Source organism: Macaca mulatta, chromosome 14 (genome assembly GCF_049350105.2).
Source record: "Macaca mulatta isolate MMU2019108-1 chromosome 14, T2T-MMU8v2.0, whole genome shotgun sequence".
Taxonomy (NCBI): Eukaryota; Metazoa; Chordata; class Mammalia; order Primates; family Cercopithecidae; genus Macaca; species Macaca mulatta.
Window position 1 is genome coordinate 1,785,603 of NC_133419.1, and position 17,248 is coordinate 1,802,850.

The 17,248-nt window shown below is 64.6% G+C and overlaps 1 protein-coding gene across 12 annotated transcripts in view; it reads left to right on the forward strand.

Moving 5' to 3' along the window:
- LSP1 (lymphocyte specific protein 1) overlaps positions 1–17,248 on the forward strand; it is a 40,372-nt gene that overhangs the window by 12,996 nt on the left and 10,128 nt on the right. For 4 of the 12 annotated variants that reach the window (XM_015113334.3, XM_077961692.1, XM_077961693.1 and 1 more), the window contains exons 2-3: positions 15,459–15,596; positions 16,694–16,858. In XM_015113334.3, the coding sequence (XP_014968820.2) occupies positions 15,459–15,596; positions 16,694–16,858 (303 nt within the window). Of the gene's footprint in view, positions 1–2,025; positions 2,045–3,113; positions 3,469–4,024; positions 4,202–4,504; positions 4,690–4,794; positions 5,888–10,931; positions 10,951–15,458; positions 15,597–16,693; positions 16,859–17,248 lie in introns of those variants that run through there. The other 8 variants (XM_002799439.4, XM_077961691.1, XM_077961690.1 and 5 more) reach the window with 7 other exon arrangements.

Here is a 17,248-nt window from a genome sequence, read left to right on the forward strand (position 1 = left end):
GCAGGGTAGGATGCTAGTGCTGGGCTGCCACATGCACTGGGCCAGGCCCCCGGGCATGGGGCCACTGGGCCTCCCCCAGCTTCAGTGGGCTCCACTGCCCCAAGAGTGGGCAGGGAGAAGGTGCCAGGCTGGCCGCGTGTCCACGTGTGAGTGTGGAGGCTGCTTGAGGCCTCTCCTCCTCCCAGCTCCTGGCAGCCGCCCCCACATCCTCCTCCCCTGTCCCACCTGCACTGCCGGCTGCACTGTCGCTCTCTCGCACCTCTCCCCGAGCCCCAGGGCTTCTGCTCAACTCTGAGCCCCCAGGATGAAGGGCCCATCCTCTGAGTGGCCTCTGGAGCCTCCCGTGGGGTCCTTCGGACCCTGGGCACGCTCCTGTCACCCTCACTTCACAGATCATGAAACGACTTTGGGCTGAGCTCACCCGCCTTGGCCGCATCACACCAACCCTGAGTGGGAGGCTCCTCAGGGCCAGGGAGGGTACCTGGGCCTTGTCTACCTGCAGGCATTGGGCCAGTGTGGTGCCCTCTCCCCGCCTGTTTCTTCCTCTGTAAAGTAGTGGTGTGACCCCTCATGGGGTCAAGCAGGAGAGCAGAGTTTGGAGGGCCCAAGGCTCCTCAGGACCCAGCCTGGGCAGTCAGATATCCCTCTGCATCTTCAGCCACTCAGCCACCTGTAGTGCCCTTCCTCCTCCTCAACCTTTCAGGTTTTTAGCCAAGTTGAAACACCACCACCTCCTTGAAGGCTGCCTTGCTTCTTCCTAACCTGGAGGGCTGCCCTGCTCTGACTCCCTTTGATGGCATAGAGCATGCTGGCCGGACCTCAAGCTCCTGGGAGGCAGAGCTGGCATCGGTCAGCCTGCCACTGCCCACCCAGGCCAGGCACTCCATGCTGAGACTCTGAGAGAGCAGGGAGCCAGGGATGCCCATGGGGGTGGGCTCAGCAGGGTCTGAGGAGTTGAGGGCAGCCCGGCTCACCCCTCCTCCCCAGCTCCCACTTATTGAGTCCCTGCAGATGCAGAGAGATAGTTCTGATCCGGTCCTCACCTACAGGGTCTCCGGCTGCCATCCCAGTTCAGGACCAGCACCAGGATCTGCAGTGGGCCCCTGGCTGGGCACACCTCATCCCAGCCTCCCCCTACCCCTGCCCCCCGATGAGCCTCCTCCTCTTGGGCTTCCAGGCTCTGCTGGTCGGACCTCCCCTCCCTGCCCAACGGGGATTGTGTTTCCCCAGGGAATGCTGCTGTCCCTCAGGAGCTCTGTGGCCTGGGATTTGAGGAGTGCCTGGGGTCAACCCCCCAGACTCACCAGTGCTACTTAACAAATGGGCCCAAGAGAAGGAAGCGCAGTCCCCGGGGGAGCAGCAGAGTCCCTGCCTGTCTGTGCAGGGGCTCACCCCCTTGTCACCAGGGGCTTGGCCATGAGCACCCGTCCAGCAGGCCCAGCACAAACTGCACCCCCGGGTGAGCAAGCAGCACTCGGGGTGCACTGACGCCGCATGGGCCCAGGCTCCGGGCCAGTCCCTGTGGACCTGGGGAGGACACAGCGGGGAGGGGACCTCATTAGAGGTGGTCAGGCAGTGGGATGGTGGCATAAGGACCCGTCCCTTTGAACTCCCTGGGAACTCGCCCTGACGGGGGCCAGGCAGAGGGCAGCAAGAGTCCCTTGTCCAGCTATGGGGGACAATCATGGTGAGCTACATGAAGCAAGGCTCACACGTGTGCACTAACGCACACCTCCTCCAGGACACAGACCCAGAGACCACTGCACCGCACCCACCCACCACACGCACACTCGCAAGCATACACGCACACACATGCACACGCACATGCACACACACACACACACTACCACCCAGGACAGTGCTGCACTCACCACCACTGCCATGATCACTTCTCTGCAGTCTCCAACAGCTCAAACTTCCCCAGTCTCAGCCCTCCAGGCCCAGCAGGCTGCCCCCTACCCACTCCCTGTTGGATAAAGGAGCGAGCCAGGCCCAGAGAAGCTGTGGGTGAAGAGACTTGCCCAAGGCCACTCAGCAGGGCATGGTAAGCCCAGGTCCGCAGGTCCCTCCTCCACCCACATCACCCCACCCCTTCAACGGGGATCCCCTGGGTGTCCCGCTATGCCGGTTGCAGGGCTGGGAGAGGCATTGCAGTCAGGGAGAGGCATTGCTGTGTCCTCAGTGATGAGCCCTGAAGGGCCATGCTAGGTGCCAGCAGCCGCCAGAGAGCAAATTCAATGCAGTTTACGTTCATTAAAAATGGTGCTCTGGGCCAGTGGGAAAACGTGTCCCCCCTGCCCCATCCTCCCCTGCCCCATTGTCCCCCACCCCTGCCCCAGCGATTCTCCTTGTCTACACCTGGTGTGAGCCCAGGGGCTCTGCATGTAGCCGCACAATACCATTTTCTCCAGGTCTGGCTGTTCCCAGCCTCTGCCAGCATGCGGCTTCTGGCTGGCAGGGTCGGGCCCTGGGCTGACCTCCCCCCAATGCCTCCCTGCCAAGTCTGCCCTTCCAGGCACCTGAGAGTCTGCCCTGTGCCTCCTCCCTGCCCCTGGGCAACTCGGAGCTCTCCCAGGGCCAGCTCGGGCAAGGCCAGTGTTAGGGATGGTCAGGGGACCTAAAGAGGACCTCAGCCCACTTAACTCCAGAGGTCACCCAGACTCAGCCACTGGCCTGGTCCTGCCACCTGTGGGGTCCTGGCTTGGGAGAGGGCAGCAGGCCGGCTGTGAGTGCCTTGTAGCCTGGCCCGGAGTGAAGAGGGGGGCTGGGGATCAGCCTGGCAGACATTCTTATCAACCACTGAGGTCCCCAGAGCCCTGTGCCCACCTCAGCCATGGCTCTTTGGGTGGTGTGAGCCCCTCCAGTCCCTCATCTCCGGCACACATCTGCCCACAGATGTGGCAGCCACCCCATGCTTGGCTCTCCCCAGGCCTCTAAGGCCCTCAGGCAGGGACCCGCCCTGAGTAGCCTGGTCCAGGGACCTCTGGGGCTCCTGATGTGGCCAGTGGGGCAGGAATGGGCTGGCAGCCTGCTGGGCTGGCCCTGAGGGGGCTGGGGGAAGCCAGGCCTCCAACCACAGTGTCCAAAAGGGCGTGGCTGCCTTGGGCCCATCCAGGCCCGAGATCCTGAGGGTGGGGTAGCCCCCGCCCTGGCAGGGCTGGAAGTCCGTCTTTGGACAGAGCCCGTCCTGCCCAGAAGCCCAGCCAAGCCAGCAACAGGGGTGCAGGGACCGAGTGGCCCAGCCCCCTGGGCAGGGTGTCAGGGCCGGAGCCCAGAGGACTGCGGTTCAGGCTTCAGTCCCAGCCGGCGAACCAGAGCTGGGCAGAGCGGCCAGCAAGCGGCAGCCAGGGTGCCCTGGGCACTCGACCCCCAGATGCCCCTGCTGGAGCCGTAAAGGGGAGGCACCCTGAGCCCGGAGGGAGCATGGCCCCAGGGACTGAGCATCCGGCTCAGAGCGGCTCCACAGAGGTTGGTAGCCTGGGGTTGACCACAGAGGTCTCTGGAGGGCAGACACGAGCCGCTGCAGGTGGGAGCTTGTAGGAGAGAAGCCCTTGGGTGCCCCCTGGATGGGGTGGGGACCATCAGAGAGAAGGGTGAGGGTCTCTAACCCCAGCCCCAGGCTCCAAGTGGGCTGAGACCCGTGGCCGTGAGGGTTGGCTACTGCCCGTGACGGACTAGGGAGGTCTTGGTGAGAGCCGAGGTGGTGCTTGTGGAGGTGAGATTGGGCACCAGGCCTGGCCAGGGATGCTGGAAGGGGGCAACACTGTGCCTGGGGCTCTGAGGGTCTCTCAACGAGAACAAGCCCTACCTGGGGAGAAGTGAACAAAGAAAAGAAAGAAAGAGCGAAGGCATGAGAAAGACATGAGAGAAAGGGAGGGAAAAATGTGGAAAGGGAGGGCAAGAGCAGGGGCTGCCTTGAAGAAAGGAGAGGGGAGCAGAAGTGGGTGCAGGGTGGCGGCAGGAGGGGAAGGGCAGAGGGAGGGGCTGAGTTGCGAATGGAAGCTGCGTGAGGGTCCCGGGCACTGCCCTGTGCAGCCGACCCCAGGCGTGAAAGGAGGGGTCTCTCCCACATGGGCCCCACCTAGCAGGTGCCTGGGGCAGGAGGCTGCAGAGCCACTGTCTCACGCAGCTCCTTGGTGCTGCAAAGACGGGAGGTGGGAGGAAAACCAGAGAATCGAGAAATGGATGCTGAAGGAACGCGGTGAGGCCAGGCGAGGGCTGGCGAGATTGCCAAGGAGAGGACGGGCGAAGAAAATGGAGCGCCCAACAGAGGACGGGGCACGGGGGAGGGCTGGCTTTCCCTGGGACTGAGGAATGAATTTCTGCGCCCGGACTTGGACCCCCTGGGTCAGGACCCTGCCCTCCACTCACATTCAGGGGCAGCACCTCTTCCGGCCTCTGTCCCTGCCTGGTCTTCCCCACACCCAGTTCTTGGGGGTTGAGGGGTTGGAGCCCCAGCCACGTCATCAGCTCCCTAGGACCCCCACATGAGATGCGCACCTCCGAGCCTCCGTGTGCGCGCCTGTAATGGGGATGCTGGGACTGCGGCCCTGGCAACTGTTGTGAGGACGGAGGTGCTGGCTGCCCTGGTGCTCGCTGTGCCTCTTTAAATGGGGATGTCTGGACCTCAGGCGCAGAGGACCAGGGCAGGTCCACTTGACCTCAGCCACTAGGACTTCCCAAGGCCATGTGAGTCTCCCACGGCCCACTGAAGCTGGTCCTTCATACCCCATTTTGCAGATAGGAAAGCTGAGGCTCAGGGAGCCTCCAAAGCTTACCCCTGTCCTGGGAGTTGGCAGGGGGCGTCCACAGTACCAGGGGACACACACCAGGAAGTCTCCTGGGGAAGGAGGGCCAGCCCAGGGGCAGACTCTTTTCTGTGCTGCAACGTCTCCCCTGCACCCCAGGGATGATGAGTCTGGGAGGGGCTGGTCACCCATGAAAGCTTCGGGGAGGGGCTGGTGGCCAGGCCGGGCACCCCAGAGCTCCACAGGCAGACATGGCGTGGCGGCGTCAGGCAGAGAGCTTGGTGGCTGGGTGCTATGGTAGGAAGATCCCAGTGCTGTGAGAGTGAGACAGGTGATTGAATGCCAGGCTGGCTTGCCCGTTCTCTGTGGGTGCCGGCTGTGGCTCCCGCCCAGGTGGGCACCACGTCTGAATAATGTATGAAGCCTCCGGTTGCATGGAGGATGGAAGCGCTTTGGGCAGCATCTGTGGGCAGAGCCTTCAGGGATGTGAGGTACATCTGGGCACAACTAGCTGGCAAGGAAAGAGGATGGCAGAGCCTCAAGCCGATGCCAGGGACTGGTCGCGTGTCCCGGAACGTGCCAAAAACCTGCCTCGTGAGCATGGCGAGAGCTCTGCCAGGGCAGTACCAGCTGGCCCAGGAGCCGCAGGGCTCCCGAGGGCCATCCAGCAAAGGCGGGAGGCGTAACCGGGCTGTCAGTGGGACCTGTGGGTGTCAGGGCTCCTTGTTCCCCTCCTGTGGGAAGCAGGCGCCGAGCGAGGCTGCATGTAGATGCCTGTGAGGGTGAACTGTGGCGGAGGACACTGATTGCCGGGTGCAGATGAGGGCCCCAGAAAGGTCCCCCAGGTTGCCTCACTCGTGGCACGGGCCCGGCAGCATTGTGGTCAGTGACACGGAGGAGGACAGAAGGCCATGTGCACAGCACGCAGAGCAGGAGGAGGGGGGAAGAAAGAGCAGGCACGGGGCAAGTGGAGCCGCAGCCATGCCTGGATGCAGCAGGCAGGGCCACCCACGAACAGGGCGGGGCCCTAACCTCCGACCCAGGCCGGTTGCAGCAGATGGGGCAGAGATGTGAAACAGCTGCAGAGCGGGACGAGGGTGCTGCCGGCACAAGGCTGACCACGTAGCACATCAAAAGAGGTAGGGCACCCAGCGCAAGGGAGGTGATGGGCTGGTCAGTGGGACATCAAGCCAGTTCTGGACTCTGCTCTGAGGACAGTCCCTGATCCAGCCTCTGAGGACTAATGGGAAGCCAGGGGTAGAGGGGCTGGGGAAACAAGGCTCCATTGTCCAGTCTCAGCAGGGGGTCAGGGCTTGGGGCTCTGTGGAGGCCACACCATGAGGTTTCCAGGGTCATAGATACCCTGAGGTCAACACTGTCTGCCGGTGCGTGGGCACCCCTCCTGTTGGGTGTCTGGGTAGAGTTGGGGTCTGTCTGGCTGGCGTAGACACCTTTGGGACTGGGTGTGTGTGGTGGGCAGGCCTGGGCTGCAGTCACCCCGGCCCACACTGGTAGAGCTGGGGTCTGTCAGGCTGGCGTGGGCACCTTTGGGACTGGGTGTGTGTGGCGGGCAGGCCTGGACTGCAGTCACCCCGGTCCACACTGGTAGAGTTGGGGTCTGTCCGGCTGGCGTGGGCACCTTTGGGACTGGGTGTGTGTGGTGGGCAGGCCTGGGCTGCAGAGTCACCATGGCTGGCACTGGTAGAGTTGGGGTCTGTCTGGCTGGCGTGGGCACCTTTGGGACTGGGTGTGTGTGGCGAACAGGCCTGGGCTGCAGTCACCCCGGCCCGCACTGGTAGAGTTGGGGTCTGTCCGGCTGGCGTGGGCACCTTTGGGACTGGGTGTGTGTGGCGGGCAGGCCTGGACTGTAGTCACCTCAGCCCGCACTGGTAGAATTGGGGTCTGTCTGGCTGGTGTGGGCACCTTTGGGACTGGGTGTGTGTGGCGGGCAGGCCTGGGCTGCAGTCACCCCGGTCCACACTGGTAGAGTTGGGGTCTGTCCGGCTGGCGTGGGCACCTTTGGGACTGGGTGTGTGTGGTGGGCAGGCCTGGGCTGCAGAGTCACCGTGGCTGGCACTGGTAGAGTTGGGGTCTGTCTGGCTGGCGTGGGCACCTTTGGGACTGGGTGTGTGTGGCGAACAGGCCTGGGCTGCAGTCACCCCGGCCCGCACTGGTAGAGTTGGGGTCTGTCCGGCTGGCGTGGGCACCTTTGGGACTGGGTGTGTGTGGTGGGCAGGCCTGGACTGCAGTCACCCTGGCCCACACTGGTAGAGTTGGGGTCTGTCCGGCTGGCGTGGGCACCTTTGGGACTGGGTGTGTGTGGTGGGCAGGCCTGGGCTGCAGAGTCACCATGGCTGGCACTGGTAGAGTTGGGGTCTGTCTGGCTGGCGTGGGCACCTTTGGGACTGGGTGTGTGTGGCGAACAGGCCTGGGCTGCAGTCACCCCGGCCCGCACTGGTAGAGTTGGGGTCTGTCCGGCTGGCGTGGGCACCTTTGGGACTGGGTGTGTGTGGCGGGCAGGCCTGGACTGCAGTCACCTCAGCCCGCACTGGTAGAATTGGGGTCTGTCTGGCTGGTGTGGGCACCTTTGGGACTGGGTGTGTGTGGCGGGCAGGCCTGGACTGCAGTCACCTCAGCCCGCACTGGTAGAATTGGGGTCTGTCCGGCTGGCGTGGGCACCTTTGGGACTGGGTGTGTGTGGCGGGCAGGCCTGGACTGCAGTCACCTCAGCCCGCACTGGTAGAATTGGGGTCTGTCTGGCTGGTGTGGGCACCTTTGGGACTGGGTGTGTGTGGCGGGCAGGCCTGGACTGCAGTCACCTCAGCCCGCACTGGTAGAATTGGGGTCTGTCCGGCTGGCGTGGGCACCTTTGGGACTGGGTGTGTGTGGCGGGCAGGCCTGGGCTGCAGTCACCCCGGTCCACACTGGTAGAGTTGGGGTCTGTCCGGCTGGCGTGGGCACCTTTGGGACTGGGTGTGTGTGGTGGGCAGGCCTGGGCTGCAGAGTCACCGTGGCTGGCACTGGTAGAGTTGGGGTCTGTCTGGCTGGCGTGGGCACCTTTGGGACTGGGTGTGTGTGGCGAGCAGGCCTGGGCTGCAGTCACCCCGGCCCACACTCATAGCCTAGTCATGGCATCACCACTCTGGGGTGAAGTTGAGGCAGGAGCTCGGGGCCCTCATGTAGCACTGGGTGGGTCATGAAGCTCAGGGGACTTCAGCATGGGAGGAGGCGAACCCATCGCCTCCCAAGTTGGATAGCAGTCCCAGCGGCGGGGTCGGGGGACAGAGGGAAGCAGGTTCGGATTGGGTGGGTAGGGAACCCAGAGGAACAGACCCTCCCTGTGTGCCTCTCCCCAGAGGTAGAGGCAGGAGAGGTGGAGGCAGGGGGAGGTGGAGGCAGGGAGAGGTGGAGGCAGGGGGAGGTGGAGGCAGGGAGAGGTGGAGGCAGGGAGAGGTGGAGGCAGGGAGAGGTGGAGGCAGGAGAGGTGGAGGCAGTGAGAGGTGGAGGCAGGGAGAGGTGGAGGCAGGGGGAGGTGGAGGCAGGGAGAGGTGGAGGCAGGGAGAGGTGGAGGCAGGGAGAGGTGGAGGCAGGAGAGGTGGAGGCAGTGAGAGGTGGAGGCAGGGAGAGGTGGAGGCAGGGGGAGGTGGAGGCAGTGGGAGGTGGAGGCAGGGAGAGGTGGAGGCAGGGAGAGGTGGAGGCAGGGAGAGGTGGAGGCAGGAGAGGTGGAGGCAGTGAGAGGTGGAGGCAGGGAGAGGTGGAGGCAGGGAGAGGTGGAGGCAGGGGGAGGTGGAGGCAGGGAGAGGTGGAGGCAGGGGGAGGTGGAGGCAGGGAGAGGTGGAGGCAGGGAGAGGTGGAGGCAGTGAGAGGTGGAGGCAGGGAGAGGTGGAGGCAGGAGAGGTGGAGGCAGGGGGAGGTGGAGGCAGGGGGAGGTGGAGGCAGGGAGAGGTGGAGGCAGGAGAGGTGGAGGCAGTTAGAGGTGGAGGCAGTGAGAGGTGGAGGCAGGGAGAGGTGGAGGCAGGGGGAGGTGGAGGCAGGGGGAGGTGGAGGCAGGGAGAGGTGGAGGCAGGGGGAGGTGGAGGCAGGGGGAGGTGGAGGCAGGGGGTGGTGGAGGCAGGGACAGGTGGAGGCAGAGGGAGGTGGAGGCATGGGGAGGTGGAGGCAGGGGGAGGTGGAGGCAGGGGGAGGTGGAGGCAGGGGGAGGTGGAGGCAGGGGGAGGTGGAGGCAGGGGGAGGTGGAGGCAGGGGGCAGAGACACAGACAAGCCTCAGGTCATCAGGAGTTGGGGACTGGCATCTGAGATTCAGGGAGGATGGGGAGAGGGGAGGGCTGTGCATGTGGGGAGCAGGTCTGTCTCCCCTTGGCTGTGCCTCCCTGGGGAGTCCTAGACAAACGCACGGTCACTGCACCCCTTCCTCCCTGCCAGGACCCTGCCCACTGTGGCGACCCCCAGGCTCAGAGCAGGCACAGGAGCCCCTCCTTTGAGAGACTTCCTGCCAGCTCCCCTCTGTGGTTCCTGATCCACATCGTGGGTCAGCGCTGGTTTCTTGGCAACTGCTAAGATCTGTAAGGGCAGGGAAGAGAGAGCTAACTCCTCCGTCTTTGGGTCCCTAGCACCTGACAAAATAAACTGCTGGCTAAGGAAAGATGGAGGGAGGGAGGGAGGGAGGGAGGGAGGGAGGAAGGAGGGGAGGAAAGGCAGGAAGGATAGAGGGAGGAGGGAAGAGGGAGGAGGGAGGAAGGGAAGGAGGGAAGGACAAGGAGAAGAATGGAGGGAGGAGGGAGGAGGAAGGAACTGGACCGAGGCTATGGCTATAGAAGAATCGAATCGTGCCCTGGGCCATCCCAGGCAGGCTGAGAAGAAAAAGCCGGAACCAAGCCTGGGCTAGCTGGGTGGTTGTGGGGCAGGAAGTAGCCATCAGGGTGGCAGCCGGAAGAGCAGGGAGCCCCGCAGAGGAGGGAGGCTGGGGACGGTAGGGGCAGTGTCGGGGTGAGGTCTGGTCTCCCCATGCCTCTTCCTAGGAACGAGACCTCAGGCTCCACTCCCCAGCTGTGAAATGGGCGAGAACTGAGGGTGGCTGAGGCTCGGGGTTGTTCAGGGCGGGGTGGGGCTCTGAACCCAGCAGGCCGGGCACCCAGGCCAGGGCTCCAGGGGAGGCCAGGTGGGGCGAAGGCCAAGAAGGGGCTGGGGCTGGGCAGGAAGGGCATCTGGTGACCAGAGCCCTTTGCCTGAGCCAGCGTGGGAGGGAGGTGGGCTGGATGAGTCAGGGAGGCGCCAGGAGGGGCCTTGTCAGAGGTGACCCCCTCTGTCAGCCCCCAGGCCACTGAGCCCTGGGTACCGAGAGCCGGCAGGGGAGGCTGCAGACAGAGGAATGGAAGCTCCTTGGTTTTGGGGGCTCGGAGTAGAAGCACCTAGGGGGTCCCTCAAGAGGCCCCCAAATGCTGCCCCATGGTGAGAAACCAAGAGAGGCCCTGCAGGAACCCCCAGGTTACAAAGCGCTGCCACTGTGAGAAGCCAACCCTGCCGGCTGGGGCTGGGCTTTCTGCCTCACCAAGCCTTTTCCCACCCAGAGGACCCAGAGAGGGGCAGCTGTCCCCCCCCCGGGGGCACAGCGCCTCCTCCCTGTGTGATGGGGTGGGGCCCACAGTCTCCTTTCTCGCAACCTCCCCGGGCTGACCCCGGGTTCCACTTGGCCATGAGGGCTTCGGTATGTAAAGCCCATGGGAGGCAGAGCCTCCCGCCCCCACCAGTTTCCGGCTCTCTGTGTCGCCCCCAACACTGGGCTGGTGCCATGGAGGGAGGCTCCGCCTCCCCCGCATCAACTCGCCAGGGAGCTCCGTCTTCCCAGGGTTGTGAGGGAAGCCAGCTCTGCAGGCCAATGTCCAAGTCCAGGCGTCGCCTCCTCCAGGGAGCCTTCCAGACCCGATCTGTGCGGCAGAGGCCCAGAAGGACCTAGGCGTGGGGATCCTAGCGGGAGGCAGAGGACCCCGCACATGCAGAGAGGGTCCGAGTGCTTCCTCCTGAGTGGGGGTCACCCATCTGGCTCCAGCCGCACAGAGCTACTCCCTCTAAGCTCTCCGGCTCTCTGCCTTCCTGCATTAGCTCCCACACCTGGCTGGCAAACCCCAGCTCGTCTTTCAGACCCAAGTTCAAGGCCTCCTCCTGCTCCGGGCGGCTCATCACCTGGCCTCCCCAGGCAGAGAGGTGAGAGTTCTGATCGCTGGGGCGTCTCCCTCGCCCCCTGGCCCAGGACTACAAGGAAAGGGGTTGACTCCCTCCCTCCCCTCCACGCCCAGCAGGGTGCAGACAACTGGGAAGGTGCTGGAGGCCCAGGGGTCAGGCTGAGCCAGCACCAGGCACTGGGGGGCAGGTTCCCATCTCTACACCCCAGCCCCAGGCGGATGGCGTGTGCCCCTCCCGCTGCCCCACCTGTCACCCACGTGCTGACCCCGGGCTGTCTCTGCTCCTGGCTCCCCTCCCAGCTTCGTCCCCAGCTGCCTCTCCAGGGAGGGGTGACAGCTGGCCCGTGCTACACCCTCGGGCCCCTCCCTGGACTGCCCCCTCCCTGGGGCGGGACCCCTGCGTGTGGTACAACCAAGGGGCCTGCTGATGGGGGCTCATGTGAGCCGTGCCCCAGAGCTGTGGGTGTGGGTGCTGCCAGCTGCCACTGCCTTTGCCCTGGCTTCCCAGATAGACCCAGACCCACACTCCGAAGCTGTGTTGTGAATGCTGTGGTGGGTGCCTGGTGGGGTCGGGGTTGCTGTCCCACGACCCTCTGGAAGCCTCAGCCATGAAGGGCCCCTGTGGGCACCTTTTCCCGGCACACTGTGCTGTGTTTCCCATTCTTGGGCTCTGCAGTGACTTGAGGGGGCAAGTCTATGACCACAGGGGAGGCTGGGCTCACGAGGGGACCAGAGACCTCAGCGCCGTGCAGGGAGCCCTGAGCCACCCTGGTTGGAGGCCCAGCCCTACTCTCCAGGCCTCCTGCCAGCTCCCTGTGGTGTCCAGGGGACCTGTGGTCCAGCCCGGAGGAGGAGTTCCCCCTCCTCTCGACATCCTGCCTGCAGCCCCTGCTCTTCACCAGAACCTCCTCACTCCCCAGGACCCCAGAGAGGACCCTCTCCAGCCAACCACTGGGCTCAGAACAGCCGGGTGAGGCGGCCACAGGAGCTGCCTGCAGGGGGCAGAGTCGGGACGGGGACCGAGCCGGACACTCATTCTGGAAGTGTCTGCAGGGGGACGTTGGAGGTGGGCAGCTGGGAGTGCCGAGCTGCGGACGAACATTGTCAGGCCCTCGGTGGGGACTGGGAGGTAGAAGTGGGGGGGTCTGTGGAGGAAGGAGAAGAAGGGCCAGCGTCCCGAGTCGGGGGGTGGTCGGCAGTGGATGAGGACGGCAGGAACAGACCCGAGCTTGGGGAGTCCCACTCAGAACAAGGCACCGTCAGGGTTCTGTGCATTCTGGTGATCCTGGCTGGCAGCCAAGCCCCGAAGCGGAGCCTGGGACTGTGAGGGTGTGGGGGTGTGCCGGGGTGGGAGGTGGATGGAGCCCCCCCCTCCACTGCCTGGCCCCTTGGGCTGAACCTTGGGCTTCGGAGCCAGAACAGACACAGGAAATCGCCTAATTGCATTTGCGCAGGAACACCAAATCCCTCGCAGCTGCACGGGGCCGAGCCAGGGCCACGGGTGGGGTCGGCCATTTGAGAGTCCTGACAGCTCTGCTGTGCATGCCAAGGGGCCTGGGCCGTTGGCCGGGGGGCGCCTTTCCCAGGCCAGAGGCCCCCACCCCACCCCAGGAGAGCTGCCCCCCTTTCAGTTCCCAGAACAGAGCCCAGCTGTGGAATAGTGAGGGGGTGAGGTCATGGGGAGGGGGCCCACATGACTCACATCCTGGGGTAGGGGAAAGGGAGGAGACGGGGAAGGGGCCCAGAGGCCTCCACGTCCTCAGTCTGCTGGGTCAGAGGCCAGGGGCTGGCGGGGCTTCTCCCCAGCCTTGGGTTTTAGGGGAGACACCAGGAGATGCTTACTCTGCACCCCCACTCTGTCCTCCAGGCCCCTAGCCAGGGAGAGCTCAGTCGGGGTGATCTTTGAGGGGCCCCAGCTCGGCAGGGGTGATGTTCCCAGAGTACACACCTGGGCCTCGTGCCAGGACCGCACTGCCGTTGTCAGGGCAATGGCAAGGCAAACAGTCAATGTTTGCCTCACTAAACAGCCTCACGAAAGTGAGGCTGCGGCACCCGGAAGGGATCCCTGGAGGGGGACGTGGTCGCCTTGTTCCCAAGCCTGTTTGCACACACACGTGACTGTCAAGGGTTCCCGTGTGTGAGCACGAGCGTACTTGTATGTGCCTATGGGGTGCGGGCGTGTGTGCCTGTGTGGCTGGAGTGTGGGCTTGTGGAGAACGTGTGTGAGTTGGGTGTGCACCTGCGTGTGCCCCGGGCCTGGGGAGCCCGAGCACGGCTGCGCTCCATGTGTAGGACATGAGCTGTGAGCAGAGCCAGGGCCTTTGTGGGGCCGTTGGGGCCCGGACTTATTGCCCATAGGGGTGCACCCGAGGAAACGTGTGCACACGAGTATCTGGGGTCTCTGCACCAGTGTGGGCTTTTAAGCTCTCCTCTCCCCTACGGCTTGGTGGAGGGGGTCTGTGGAGCTGGAGTGAGGGCCCTGGACCCATCGGAAGCCCAGGTCCAAGGAGGAGCTGGGGCTCCATCTCATGCCCCAGGCCCAGGGGCACACACCCCAGCTGAACCCTTGCTCACATGGAGGGGCTGGGACATGGGAACACGGAGAGCAACATGGCCAGGCTTCCCCTCCATGGAACCCCTCCACCTCCTCAACACTCTGCCCCAGTTCTGCACCACCCTCCGTTTGGAGGGGCTGGGGCGTGAGTGAGCATGAGGGCCCCTGCGCCCCAGGCTCTGCCTCCCCAGGTGGAACGAGGCCCAGCAGCCCCCAGCCATGCGGAGGCCGGCAGAAGCGGGAAGCTGGGCCTCATCTGCCCGGATGATGGGAGCCAGGTGTGGGGAATTAAGTGGCTTCCTCGGGGGCCGGGAGTTGAAGGCATTTCTGAGGAGCAGGACAGGCAGGCGGATTCGGGGGCGTAGGGGGCGGGGTGCACAGGCGGCTGGGTTTGCGTGGCTGGAGTCCCCTGTGGCTTCGGTGGGGGGAGTGGGCCTTGAACTCGGGCCTGTGGAAGGGCCTGGCTTTTGTCTGAGAGGCTTAGGGGAGACCTAGGAGAGATTAGATCATGTGCTGGCAGGGCTGTCTGGCCAGGGGACTGGGGCCTGGTGGGGATCAGGCTGCAGGGTCAGGCAGCGGACACTGGCCGGGAAGAACTGAGACCCCAGCGGCAAGACCCCAGCCCTGCTCCCCGTTCTGGCCTGGGCGCCCTCCCTGGGTCTGGGATAATAAGCCCTGTAGGAGTGTAGAGACCCTGGACCCCCGACTCAGGCTCTAGGAGGGCGACGGGAGGCAGGGCCACGACAGCTGAGGCCGAGGTGTCTGCAGGACCCGGACTGTCTGAGAGGTGCCGGGCCGGGGCTCTGATAACCGGGTCCAGGCCAGCCTGTGTCTACCTCTGTCCCCCAGTGGGGCATGTGGGACCCCGAGAAGCCATGGTTTCAGTCTCTGAGAGCAGAAGCACTCCCTTACCTCAGTTTCACCATTTTTGAAATGGCTCAAATGACCGGGCGAGGTGGCCCATCCCTGTAATCCCAACACTTTGGGAGGCCGAGGTGGGTGGATCACCAGAGGTCGGGAGTTCGGGACCAGCCTAACCAACATGGAGAAACCCGGTCTCTACTAAAAAATACAAAATTAGCCGGGTGTGGTGGTGCACGCCTGTAATCCCAGCTGCTCAGGAGGCTGAGGCAGGAGAATTGCTTGAACCCGGGACGCGGAGGTTGCCGTGAGCCGAGATCGTGCCATTGCACTCCAGCCTGGGCAACAAGAGCGAAACGCTGAAACAAACAAACAAAAGAAACAGCTCAGAGAGACTCTGCAGAGGGCTCTGAAATAAGGATGGGGTGGGGTTGGGTGAGCCGACCCTGTAAGGTGCCCCCAGCTATGGGGTTAGGCCCAGGCAGGAGCCCACCGGTCTGCTGGGCTTCTGTTAGCAGGGCTGGTGGTGGGACAGGAGGTGTCCTGCCTGGACATGTGCGGGGCCTCCTTTCCTCAGCCTTGGACCTCATGTGGGGCCCCCTTTCCCCAATACACCCTGCGTTTGGGGTGCAGGAGGGAGCACCCGCAGGTAGGGTGGAGGTGCCACCTGGCGACGCACTGTGGCCAGTCTCCCTGGACTCCAGTATCTTCTTCCTGGGCCCTCCAGGGTCACCTGGGTCTAGGTCCTGGCTCTACCTAGGGAGGAAGGTGGGCTGGGAGAGGGGGACAGAGGAGCTTTTGTCATGTCCTTGAGTTTCTTCAGGCTTGAATGGGCCTTGGAGTCCCACCTTCATCCCCACAGGGCACAGGGGTGCCCAGATCCTCACAAGGCCCCGGGACCCTCGCCTGGGTCAGAGGGCACCTCATGACCACGTGGGCAGCCTCTATTTAAAGATGGACAAGGTGAGGCCTGAGGGCCAGCCTGGGACTGCCCTCGTGGACCAGGGCTGCCCACACTGTGTGGCCCAGCAAGGCCCTGCATAGACAGGAGGAGTGGGTGCAAAACCGCGCCGGTCTCGGCTGTGGCGTGACTGTCCCTCTGTGTCCCCCACCAGGCCCACTGCTCAGTGGAGCGTGGAAGACGAGGAGGAGGCCACCCGCGACCCATGCCGGCAGGAGAGAGACCGGCAGCTTCAGGCCCAGGATGTGGACGGAGGCAGCCATGTCCCCGAGCGGCCGGAGCACGAGATGCTGTGAGCAACCCCCACCGCATGCCTGGCCTCTGACCCCTGTCCGTGCACCCTGGGGCCTGAGCTGAGGGGGAGGTCAAGGGCCTGGGCTTGGGGGTCCCAGTGCAGCACGAGAACAAGGAAGAGCCCCCAGAAGCAAGCACGGGAGGGGGCGAGTACTCCTGGGGTGAGGGGGGCTGCGGCCCTGGGTGAGGGTCTGCTAATGCCTGGCTGCCTCCTGGACGTTGACCCAGGCTCTGTGCTCGTGAGCTGGGCCTTGCTTGTACTGCCTCTGACCCCAGCCACGCAGCCAGCCCCTGGGCCCCCAACCAGACTCCCCCGCCAATGACTCACAGAGCCACGTCCAACTTGGCGGCCAGGCTGGCTTGCTTCCTCCTTGGGCCCAGGAGGCCTCCGCGGCTGGGCTGGGCTGTTTTTCCAATAATGCTCCCCTTCCTCCTGGCCTCTTTTGTTCCATTTTCTCCGAGTCAGCAGCCTTGGGTAGAGTGGGGTTCAGCGGTCACCACGGTCAGGCCCTCGGCCACCCCCGCCAAGAGCCCTAGCTCTCCAGGAGCTCACCCTGCCACATAGGCGCTTAGGAGGAGCCTGGGGATCAGGGCAGCCCTTGGGGAGCCCCAGGATGATAGGGGAGGCATAGCCCTGCCCTAGGGAGCCCCAGACTGACGGGGGGGGGGGCCCAGCCCTGCCCTAGGGAGTCCCAGAGTGATGGGGGAGGCCCAGCCCTGCCCTCAGGGAGCCCTACACTGATGAAAGAGGCGCAGCCTTACCCTCAGGGAACCCCAAACTGATGGGAGAGGCATAGTCCTGCCCTCAGGTAGCCCCAGACTGATGGAGGAGGCACAACCCTGCCAAGCCTCAAGGAGTCCTGAACTGATGGAGGAAGCACAGTTGTCAGGCTGCCCCAGACTGATGGGGGAGGCACAGCCCTACCCTCAGGGATTCTCTAACCACAGGAGACACAGCCCAGAGCCAGCTCTGTGGCAGACAGGGTCTCCCACACTTGGAGCCCAGGGCCTGAGCAGGTGCCATGAGGTGAGTGTGGGCCCCGAGCAGAGGAGGCAGCAGCCGCCCAGTCCTAAGCTCCCCCCTGCTACCCTCAGCCTCAGCCTGAAGCCCTCGGAGGCCCCTGAACTGGATGAGGACGAGGGCTTTGGCGACTGGTCCCAGAGGCCAGAGCAGCGGCAGGAGCATGAGGGGGTCCAGGGCGCCTCGGACAGCAGAGAACCCCCCCGGTGCAGGAGTCCTGAGGGGGAGCAAGAGGACAAGTGAGTGAGGGCCCCGAGGGTGGGCAGTGGGCAGAGCGGGGCTCCCGCCAGGCCTCGAGGGTGGGCGCTGGGCAGAGCAGGGCACAGCAGGCTCCCTTCAGGCCCTCAGCCTGTGCCTGAGCAGCCACCCCATCCTCCCCTTTCCAAGCCGCCCCTGAAATGCCCCCATGGCCAGGAAAGGGGGAGAAAGGAGGGGAGGGAGGAAGAGGGCGAGACAGCATGGTGGCCGGCAAAGGGCCGCGAGGAAACCTCATTCTGGGGCTCTCCAGGGCCCCTGGGCCCCATCCAGGCAGCTGCGGGGCCAAGCCGAGTGCTGCCACATCAGCACACAGCTGCGGCCGCTTCCGTAATGGAGGCTGAGAGCCGCCGCCGCCCCTTCCTCCCTCGGGG